This window comes from Phaeodactylum tricornutum, chromosome 8 (assembly GCF_000150955.2).
Source record: "Phaeodactylum tricornutum CCAP 1055/1 chromosome 8, whole genome shotgun sequence".
NCBI lineage: Eukaryota > Bacillariophyta > Bacillariophyceae > Surirellales > Neidiaceae > Phaeodactylum > Phaeodactylum tricornutum.
This window is the reverse complement of record NC_011676.1, coordinates 190,080-202,202: the sequence shown is the minus strand read 5'-3', so window position 1 is coordinate 202,202 and position 12,123 is coordinate 190,080. Positions and strand designations below refer to the sequence as shown.

Genomic DNA, 12,123 nt, shown 5'->3' with positions numbered 1-12,123 from the left:
GGTTTCTCTGTCGATTTCAGACGTACGACTACGGTTTTGATCCAATTGATAGTGCATAGAGAGTGCACAAGAACACAGGATTCTTGGCTTCTGGTACTAGCACCAGATGCAACCAGCCACGGATACTCTTTATGACGAGGATTATATAGGACTGCCACGTAGCGTAGACTGTTTTACTACACTTCAATTTGCATAGCAATAACGGATGTCATGATTGGATGCGCATGCATGGCAAAAAAAATTCCGAAGTTCCGTTGGAAAATGAGCTGAAATCTGGAATGGAAAAGTTACGGATGAACTTGACGAACTCATTCGCGTGACTCCGAAACGCAAACACAACCTATCCGGAGACATTAATGAATCAGGTCCAATGTTCTATGCAGTATAAGAAATGGTCGAGCTATCTCACAGTCAATAGTAATTGCTCACTTCCCGTGAGCTCTTTGAAAAAAAAGACAATAAAAGCCCTAGTAAATTTGAGCCCTTCAAAACAACATGAGTGGAAAAAATGAGTACTTCGGATATAACAATCATATAGAATCCCTGTACTTTCGGATTTTGCCCTCGATCGCATAACTGTAAACGAGAATGAGTCTGGCTTTGAGAATAATTCATATCAATCGCCTATTCAAAGTTTGAACATTTGCTTTTACTCGCCGGCGAGTTCAGAGAGGACGGTGCCTAGTGATGAATTTACCGCCACGGGAAGCTTCTCGGGACCTGACAACAAGCCTTCGAATTCGACTGTTCGCTGCGAACCTTCCGAAGCAAGGACGAGGATTGTTGAACAAACAAAACCCAAGCGCGTACGCTGTGGTAACGTCGATCTCGACGAGCGATGGCTACAAAGTTCCCTCCACCGACGCATCGTTTCAAAGGCAGGGTTCCTTTGAAGGTTACCGGTGGGGAGATACTGAGATTGTAAATAGCAGGAACCCACAATGGACAAGGACGATTCCACTGGAGTACGAATATGGATCCGAATCCTATTTTTATGTCCATGTCTTGCAAAGCAACTGTGACGGCCAGGCCGTGCATGGCCACGGTTCGACGAAGAGTCTCGACAGCGATGCTTTTTCTACTAGCTTTGGCACAGCACTGTTTGAAGTAAGCGATGTCCTGGGGACTCGAAATACAACAAAGGTGAAGCGATTGCGCTCTGGTGGCTGTGTGTTCTGTAAAATTGAGCCAGTTCAACAAGGTGACGCGGGAATGCGTGTGTGCTTGCAGGTTGAAGCCAAAGGTCTCGTAATCCCGCACGGGAATAGACGAGCTTGGACAAGCAATTCTTTTTATCGAAAACCGGACGCGTTATTTGAAATTGCTAAGCAACACGCGAGCAACAGCGAAGGAGCCTATGTTACTGTTTATCGTTCCACGCCAGCCGTCAACACACTTGATCCAGTGTGGGATGCAATTGATCTTGATTGTGGAACATTATGCAACGGCAACATCGACCAGCATCTTCGTTTCTCTGTTCTGCTCCAGAAACAAAAGGGAAATCGGGAGCTGATCGGGCTGGCCGAAACAACACTTCGCCACTTGCTGCAACAAAACAGTTCTTACATCGGTGACACCGAATGTGCAAATGGAGGCGACAATGACCCAGTAGAGAAATACAAGGAGCTGATTCTGCAGCGCAACTCTTCAAAATTAAAGCAAGTCGGGTGTCTGCGAATTGGTGGGTACGAACTTATTCCGGAGTCAACGAATCGATCTTTGTCCCTTCGCGAAGTGGGTTCTGTGGAAGGAACAGTTTTGGAAATTGTGGACTTAGCAGAACTGTCACCTATCGGGATACCTTCGTCCGCCACAAGGTTTCAACACTACATTGAAAGAGACTGCGAAATCAAATTCTGTGTCGCCATTGATTTCACGAGCTCAAATGGAGACCCAAGGTTTGAATCTAGTCTTCACTATCAAAGCCCTCAAACTTTCAACGATTACGAGGAAACTATTTCTTCCATTGGGCGGTCGCTTTCGGCGTATATTAGAACGGAGGAATTTGCGGTATGGGGTTTCGGGGCAAAATTTGACGGCAAAATAAGTCACTTGTTTCAGTGTGGGCCGGACCCGACTGTCAAAGGAGTGGATGGTATTTTAGAAGCGTACAAGAGCGTGATTCAGGGAGGTCTTACAATGAGCGGACCTACTGTCTTTTGTAAAGCACTTCAAGCAGCTGCAGTACGCGCCAAGAGAGACCATGAAATCATGACTCCCCAGACATTGTCTTACACTGTCCTCCTTGTGATCACTGATGGAAATGGAGATAGTTTAGACGAAACCCGCAGAAAGCTGCTCGTTTACAATCAACTTCCGCTATCAGTAATTTTTGTGGGTGTCGGCCGTTCTGACTTCGGGCAAATGTACAGTTTTCTCCAAGAATCGACCCGTGAAAGCATGAATAGCAGTTTTGTGGAGTTCCGAAAACATCAGTACAACCCAGCTGCGTTGGGTCGAGTTGCACTGTGTCAACTTCCTGACGATCTCTGTGCATACATGCGGCGACGGGGTTTCTAATCGGATTTTTTTTTAATGCTGGACATCGCGCCCTCCACGCAGAAGCCATAATGCACCTTCATAGGCACTGAAACGACTTCCTGAGACAAGGAAAGCCCTCACAATACTCGGCGAGACTCCGCCGTAGACACCTTTAACCCCTTTCGTTTCCATCAAATACCAGAGTACTTTTAATGACCCTTTGCGTTGACTTGACATATCCTGGCCCTGAACGCCCGCTCGTATACAATCCAGTGGGAAACTCAGAAACCAGGAAGCGGCACCCGCGAAACCTCCAGCGACTGGAATTGTCCATGTGCTTATGGGATGCCTGCCGGCAAGGTCCCCAAATGTCTGTCGCAAACCTTCGTAAAGTCCAAAGTAAGTTGTAAGGAACGCAATTTCTCGAATAGAGTTGATTCCGAAACCGGTGTACAGTATTAGTGGGCCATGCGTTCTTGTCAACTTCGTCACACAATCCCAAGATCCAATAAACTGCTTTTTCGAGATATTGTCCACTTGCATTTGAGTCTTTACTAAATTCTCCACTGTTGACACAGTGGCAGCAAACGGACCACAAACTCCACCAGCTACTGAGTTTCGCCAATCCCAACCCCTATCAGCCTGAAATATTGTTTGGAAGTAGGAGTAGCTCGCAAACGTGAAAGTGTTCAAAATTGATAGTGAAATCAGAGGTGGCGCTATTCCTTTGTATAGGGCCAAAATACCTTCGGATTTTACAACGCGTAATCCATTTTCGAAAATACCACCACCCGGTTGGCCTTGGTGAGTTTGCATTCTTGTTTTGATTAAATCAAGGGGAAAGCCGATGACTGTTCCAACGATGCCCGCTAATAACCCCCCGGCTGCCTCTTCCGTAAGAGATACTCGAGATGGTTTGCTCACCATGGAAAATATAAATATCGCTCTATCTAGTGCTTTCCTAATTGCAAATACAAGTCAAATCGTAGGGAAATGTGTACGCGGATGTCTACAGAGGTGGTACCGTTGCCGCACCTCTTTCGTACCCTACAGCGTTCAAACTGGGTTGTTGTCAACAGTAAGTATGGCAAGAGTATCGACGACGTTCCGTGATCGCCTTACATTAACGCCTTCTTCAGGTGAAAATAGATCAAAAGAGTTTAATGGAACTAGGAGTCACAAGGTTAGTGGCCGCGATGCTGCTGACTCGCAGCGCAACTTCACTGAAATAAAGGCATCGAGGGCTTTTTCAAAATCAGGTGCCTTGTCACTTTTGGATTTGTCTTATTCGACTAGAAAACCCCTACGTCAAGCGGTACATGAGGGGTTCATATCCCTAAGTCTATCAGATAAGTCTATAATCTTGTGTTTTTACGCCTTTGGTCGTCTACGAAAGTATGCGGGATCCTTTCGGTTCCTTAGACGATTCTAGCCCGTTATCGTTGCAGTTTTCTAGTTTATCAGACCCAGTAGTTCTATGCTGAGGTAACGGGATCAAAGGTAGTGTCTTCGTTGTGTTTTCGAGTGTTTGAAGTGATCGCTGATTCCGATTGTGCCTGGGGAGGTAGGGCAAAATACCTGGCTTTTCATGTCGTTGTTAAGTCGCCGAAGCCTGCAGAGGCCTGGAATATACTGCCAGTTTCTCGTAGTGGTCCACGTGATAGACGTGTTGATCGGTTACTGGGTTTCGTATCCGTCTAACGGTCTGAAACGAGGCAAAATCTCCATGGTTGGACGCATCCATGAATCTCTTCATCTATCGAAGAAGGTGCATTGCACAAAATTGTATTGTTTGCTAAATGCTCGGGTTTTGAGCGTCATTCATGTGTGGATGATAAGTAGTATGCTTATACGAAGCAGTTACTTATGCAACAATTATTATCGGAATTATACCGCAAGGTAGTCGCGGATCCTCCACTCTGATAGATATTGGTTAAATATCTCGAACGGATGAGAGCGACAGCTGTTTTGTGTTCGCTAGAGTTCGTTGCGTACTTATTGTATGGTAATGAAATGGTACTCGTTATCGATATCATTTATTCAAGTCTATATGTGAAATTCACATTTGATGACATCAATGATCAATAATTCTCGTGTTCACGTGGCGTGAGAACACTGAATGTTCAAAACCAACTAACAGAATTTTATGAGTTTGTGATACAGGAAGAAAGAAGAAAGTTGACCATGGCAGCCGCTTTAGCTCAAGTTCAAAATGCTTTACAAGCAATTGGTATTGTTGATGTTGAACAGCGTGATGCCATTACTGATTCGATTACGTCTATGGATGTTTTCGAGATTGCGACGGATGATTTTATCAAGGATATGTGTAAGAATATTCGTCGTCCCGGGGGTACACTCCCGAATCCTAACGCGGAAGAACCAGGAGCACCGGCTGTGATTCCTCGCAATGGTGTTGCGATTTCACCCACTGCGGAGGAGCGTCTTGTCTTGTTGGCGTACTATGTTCATCATTTGAAGCGCACTTCTCGGCCTTATCCAGTTCAGTTTAATCCGGCACGCATTTACTCGATGATTGAGATTAAGAAGCGCGAAAAGGAAGATAAAGAGTTGGCAAAAGACCTCACGGCTCCTACTCAGATTGAAGATTTAAAGAAGATTCGTGATGCGTTCAAGAATATTGCGGAGTACTTGCTGCAAATTCAAGGAACAACAGGAGTCCCACTCACTTACGTTATTCGTGAAGAGGAAGAAGTTCCAGAGGGTCCAGACAATAATTATCAGGATGCGTTCAAAGAAATGATTGCTTGCAGTCCTCATGATGAAGAGTCTTATGCGGCAGACAATGCTCAGGTGTGGACCATTATTCATAGTTGTACTCATGGAGGTCCAGCTTGGAGTTGGGTGTCGTCATATTCGAGAGCTCGAAACGGTCATGCGGCGTGGTTTGCTTTGCGTTCGCATTATTTGGGACCGACAAATCAGTCGAAGATCATGACACGAGCTGAAGGGGACCTTGAATCGAAGTTTTATAACGGAGAGCGTCATGGTTTTACGTTTGAGCGTTTTGCAGAGATTCATCAACAAGCACACACAGATATGGAAGAGTTTGGAGAACCTTTGACGGAGGCAGCCAAAGTTCGAAAGTTTTTGAAACGTATTCAGGCACCGTTTCTAAATTCTGCAGTTGCCACTGTTCGTGCTAACCCATCTTTGAAAAATGATTTTGAAGCGACAGTGAATTTTCTGAGTGAATTTATTGAAGAGCAGAATCAGGCTCAGCTTCGAAATATTTCGTCAGGTCAATCTGGTCATGGTTGAGGGCAAGGTAAAGGGTCAGGACGTGGTAATAAAGGTCGTGGTGGACGTGGTGGAAACAAGGGTGTTTTCAACAAGGGATCTACCAATGGTATGGTGGATAGATATTATACTTTTGATGAATACAAGACCATGAATGCAGAACAAAAGCGTCATTTGCATATGTTACGCGAAGAAGCTGGTGGAAAGCGTCGAAATGCATCTGGTGTTAATTCTAAGGACAATGATGACGAAAAGAAGTCAAAGACCAGTCACGATGATACGAATTCTCTTACATCGAAGTCATCGGCAGGACGAAGCATGTCACAGAGAAATTCTTGACAATTACCGAAAGTGTCGGTTGTGTCTACACGTTCTATTTCTATACAGTCACGTGAGAGTGCATTTATATCACACGCGGAGTTAGATTCTCACGCGGATACATGTTGTGTTGGTCAACACGCTTATATATTCCAAGAAACCTCTCGAACAGTTGATGTTTCTGCATTTTTATCTACATTTGGTCAAGCCCAGTCTGTACCAATTGTCTCTGCTGCACTTGCTTTTGATCATCCTTACACATATGAGACATTTATTTTAGTTATTCATCAGGCTTTACATTTTCCTACAATGGAACATGCTTTGTTAAATCCGAATCAAATTCGATTAAATGATGTCGAAGTGAATGATTGTCCCCGATTTTTGTCGGAAAAGTTTACAGAGTTATCGCATTCGATTTATTTCCCGAAAGACGATGTGAGGTTACCATTATCATTAGATGGAGTCATTTCTTACTTACCAGTCCACAAGCCGTCTGCGGAGGAGTTTCGAAATTTCCACAAGTTGAACCTTACTTATGAAAGTCCAATTTGGGATCCGTATTCGACAGATTTTTCTCGTCAGGAGGAGAAGTTCACCAATAGTAAGGGTGCGTTGGTAACGAGAAATTCTGCACATGCGAACATTCAAATGGTTACAACGAAAGACAGTACAGTATCAATGGTTTTATCATCTGTTTCGATGTCTTTGGAAGACAAACATTTGATTGATGAACTTGAAAAGACTTGTATTGTTAGTGTTGCACAGTCGTCGAATTACAGGTATAAGGTAACGCCAGAAGAGTTGGCGAAGCGATGGAACATTGGTTTATCGACAGCGAAGCGAACATTACTCGCGACGACTCAGAGAGGGGTCAAAGACATTGCTAGTCGATTGTTAGCGAAGAGAGTGAAACCAGTCACTGCACAGTTGAGATACCGTCACTTGCGCACGAGTTTGTATACGGATACGATGTTTTTGAATGTCGTCTCGTCTCGAGGAAATTCTTGTGCTCAAATTTACGTGAACGATGTTGACTGGACTCGTGCTTACCCAATGAAGTCGAAAGGTCAGGCTCACGATACGTTGGATTTGTTATTTCATCGTGAGGGAGTTCCAGCTGAAATTATTTCAGATGGTGCCAAAGAATTAGTTCAAGGAGAGTTCAGACGAAAGGTTCGTGCTGCAGGAGCTCATGCTAAAGAGATTGAGCCATATTCACCATGGTTGAATCAAGCGGAAACCACAATCAAAGCATTGAAGCGTATGACGAATACAGCTATGTCAAAGTCACAGGCATCAGTACGATTGTGGGATATTTGCTTGGAGTTGCAATGTTTGATCCGATCGTCAATTGCGCATAATATTTACGCATTGAACGACGACGTCCCGAATACAGCAGTGTCGGGAGATACAACGGATATTAGTCATTTATGCGAGTTTGCATGGTATGATTGGGTATGGTATTTGGATCCAGTTGACTTTCCGGAGGATAAGCGGAAACTTGGTCACTGGCTCGGACCTGCTCACGATATAGGTGATGCAATGTGTGCTCGTATACTTGCCAGAAATTCGCAAATTATTTCGCGAACTACTTACTCCCCACTTTTGACAAGTGATCTTAATTCTCAACAGGTGAAGTTGCTTCAAGAGAGTTTTGAGACGAACATTTGTTTGGTTATGAACAAAGATGATCATATTAAAAATACTTATGTTTTCGAGGTTGAACCCAGTGAGTTCGAGACATATTCGGACCATTATACAGGGGACCAGGAAACGATGCCACAAGCAGACGAGTACAATCACGAAGCTTTTAATGAGTATATCAATGCTGAAGTAATGATACCAAGACATGATCATATTGGTGCTGGTCGAATAATTGGACAAAAGAAAGATCGAGATGGTAATCCAATCGGGAGGTCGAATCCTGATCCAGTTTTGGACACTCGCATCTTAGAAGTTCAATTTCCAGATGGTAACGTGCAGGAATACGCAGCTAATGTTATTGCTGAGCATCTTTATTCACAGGTTGATGACGAGGGTTGTCGTTATCTTTTAATGGATGAAATTGTTGATCATCGAAAAGACGGATCGGCGGTTGCTGCTGATGATCTGTATTATACAGACAAACGTGGTGTAAAACAAATGCGTCAAACAACAAAAGGTTGGCAACTTTTACTTCAATGGAAAGACGGATCAAATACATGGATTCCCTTGAAAGACCTGAAAGAATCGAATCCTGTTGACGTCGCCGAATATGTTGTTGCGAACAAGTTAGTCCATGAACCAGCTTTTGCCTGGTGGGTACCGGACGTATTACGGAAACGAGAGCGAATTATTTCAGCGGTAAAGGCCAGATACCTGAAACGGACTCACAAATTCGGTATTTGTATGCCGAAATCAGTGAAGGAAGCTCTCGAGATTGATTGTGATACTAACACTTCTATATGGTTGGATGCAATCAGAAAAGAGATGAAAAATGTTATGCCAGCGTTCAAAGTTCTTGAACCCAATGCGTCGAAACCAGTTGGTTACACTTGGATACCTTGTCATATGATTTTTGATATCAAAATGGACTTCACTCGCAAAGCCAGATTCGTCGCCGGGGGACACGTTACAGATCCACCGAGTTCGATTACTTATGCTAGTGTTGTTTCCAGGGACAGTGTTCGAATTGCATTACTTATTGCAGCGTTGAATTCGATGCAAATACTTGGTGCTGATGCACAAAACGCATATTTGAATGCCCCAGTTCGAGAAAAGGTATATACGACATGTGGTCCAGAATTTGGGAATTCGACGGAAGGTCGTTATGCAATTATCGTTCGAGCGTTGTATGGTTTGAAGTCAAGTGGAGCAGCATGGCATGCTCACTTAGCTGCAACAATGGAAGAATTAATGTTTACCTCTTGTATTGCAGATCCGGATGTTTGGTTAAGACCATTTCAGAATGAAGGTGGTCTCGAATTTTATGAGTATGTACTTATTTACACGGATGATTTCCTATGTATCAGTCATGATCCGAAGAGTATCTTGGATACTATTGGAAAACATTTCAAGCTTAAACCGGAATCCATTAAGACACCGGATACTTATTTGGGAGCGAATCTTGGACACTTTTCACTTCCCGATAAGCCAGACAAGCCGCGATGGTCTATGAGTTCGACAAATTATGTGAAACAAGCTGTCGCGAATGTTGAGAAAGATTTGGACGAAATCAAAAGAGGTTTGCCTAACAAAGTGTCGTCGCCAATGTCGACGAAATATCGACCAGAACTTGATGTTTCTCCTTTGTTGAATGCAGAGCGTGCTAACTATTTTCAGTCTCAGATTGGTGTCTTGAGATGGGCAGTTGAAATTGGTCGAATTGATATTATGTGTGAAGTATCTATGCTTTCATCATTTCTCGCGATGCCACGAGAAGGACACTTGAGTGCTGTTCTTCATATTTTTGCTTATTTGAAATCTCACAACAGGTCACGACTCGTGTTTGATGATTCGTATGCTGATATTGAGAACCATTTTATAGATGGCGCAGATTGGACGGATTTTTATGGTAATGTGAAGGAACCTATTCCGCCGAATGCTCCGAAGCCACGTGGTAGGGCTGTGGAGATTACTGCTTTTGTTGACGCTGACCATGCTGGAGACAAAGTCACTCGTCGTTCACGAACAGGTGTTTTGATCTATCTTAATCGTGCTCCGATTATGTGGTTTTCGAAGCGTCAGAATTCAGTCGAAACGTCTTCGTTTGGAAGTGAGTTTGTTGCGTTAAAGATTGCTACGGAGATGATACAGGGTTTGAGGTATAAGTTACGGATGATGGGAATTCCGATTGATGGTCCAGCTAGAGTTTTGTGCGACAATATGTCGGTGGTACACAATACTACAGCACCAGAATCGATGTTAAAGAAGAAGAGTAATGCTATTGCATATCACTTTGTACGAGAGAATGTCGCGATGGGAGTTATCAAGATTGCTTATGAACCGTCGGAGACAAACTTAGCCGATGTGCTAACAAAGGTTCAGTCAGCCCCAGTACGACAGAATCTTATGCGTCAAGTTTTATATTGAGTCAAATGAAGAAGGGTTTGCCGACTTTCCCGTTTCGATGAAGCCAGTATCGGAACAAATTGCATTTGCAATACTACATGTCATTGCATGCAGTGTCGAAGTTTTATTTTACAAGTTGTGGATCCCTATTTTTCCCATAGTGGTTTTGAGGGGACACATCTCTCCATGTCCATGTCTATGTTTATGGTTTCGATGTGTGGGGACTAGAAAACCCCTACGTCAAGCGGTACATGAGGGGTTCATATCCCTAAGTCTATCAGATAAGTCTATAATCTTGTGTTTTTACGCCTTTGGTCGTCTACGAAAGTATGCGGGATCCTTTCGGTTCCTTAGACGATTCTAGGCTAGCCCGTTATCGTTGCAGTTTTCTACGACTGAGAGTCTTCTTCTACGATCTGCCCATACGTCAAAAGTTCCCGAACCCTAGTGAAATCAGATTTTCGTATTGACAGTATTTACTTTTCTGTTTACATTATCAACAGGCGCTGCTTGTTTTACAGTTGACAGTAACTATTAACGACAATGTTCGCGCTCTGTTCACAATCAAGACACTCGCGGTTTGAATAAACCACAGATTTCCTTTTGACAGTATTTATTTTCTGTTTACATTATCAACAGGCGCTGCTTGTTTTTTAGAGTTGACAGTAACTATCAACAACAAGTGTCGCGCTCTGTTCACAATCAAGACAATGGCGGTTTGAATCTACCATACTCATTCGCGCTGACGGTGAAGCGTCATCGTGTTTTTGATTTTTCTACCAGTACTATACTATCAGCGAGATGGGTAAATATCGCCGCAGGGCATGCGATTGGACCTGGTCAGAGCAGGGTTGGCACCAAGCCGCGGCGGCGCAAGCAAGACAAACCAGATCGACTGTCAACGGTAGAGTCGTATGGACTTTAAAAAGCCGTAAAGTGTACAGATTATTTCCGAGAAAATAGTTCCCAAATTGAGCAGTAAATTAACTAACAGAAACTTTTGCTGAGCCGCGTACGCCCATAGAACCCGGCCAGATACAAGGAGAAATCAAGATGAAATTTGCGCTGCACTCAATCCTCACATTGGCAATCACATCCGTAAGGAACGTAGCTCACAAGCAAAGGGGAGACAGAAAAATGCAATGTACAGTTAGTCAGTTCTTATGACCCTTGGCTGTTAAAGTAACATTTTGCTTTAAAAAAGTAAGGCTATAATTAATAGAAAGTTTCGTTCTTGCTGGCCAAAGTGGTATTGCAGAATACAACTAAGACTGCGAGAATACCTTTGGAAGAAAAGAAAAACACTTCCGCAACATCCGAACTCACAATATGCGTGAAGCTGCAATTTTCATCTAGAATCGAGATAAGAACGACCCCAAAACTGTTTCGCTCGGACACCGAAGCAGTGAAATGAACGACATTACCGGTTTTTGATGCAATACATCAAGCATTTCCTAAGTACGTTTGCCTGATCAAACCTTTGCGAGCTAGGAATATCCCACCTTGTGGAATAGAAATGATTAAGCCATACACAACAAATTCAGAAGGAAGAATGTCAATCCTAGCATATTTGCCCTCTCTTATTTTAACAGAAATAGAAATGATTCTGGGGTGAATAAGACACGACCAATCTATTCTTAATTATGACATATATAAAAAACAACGCATCAACCAGAAAAATTATCAAGGTTCTATGTATCAGTTTATACAAACACTTTAAAATTGGTTCACTTTGGCTTCAAGGATCTATAGTTAAAAAACAAAACCCACTTTTTGTCGTTTTACATGAGTTTGTTTCATTTTTGCACATCAAAATTAGATTTTTGCATGTTGTGTAATTGCTGCTCCAAAGAATTGGTTGTAGTGCTGATGAAAATCGCAGGCTAAATATATTGTAAAACCAACGCTTTAAATTGAAATTTTCTTCAAACATGATATCGTTTAATTGGCAAGAGATGGTGGGCAATTTGAATTTCCCACAGCTTTTCGGCTGACGAAAATTGAAACTTAGTTGAT

General features: G+C 43.1%; 1 protein-coding gene across 1 annotated transcript; it reads right to left on the bottom strand.

Moving 5' to 3' along the window:
• Positions 1 to 2,571: 2,571 nt before the first annotated feature.
• Positions 2,572 to 3,714, bottom strand: PHATRDRAFT_27326 (predicted protein; the record flags this gene model as incomplete). The annotated part of the gene is made up of 1 exon (XM_002179954.1): positions 2,572 to 3,714. A coding segment is annotated over exon 1 (837 nt), but the record flags the coding sequence as incomplete, so codon positions are not given.
• Between the last annotated feature and the right edge of the window lie 8,409 nt (positions 3,715 to 12,123).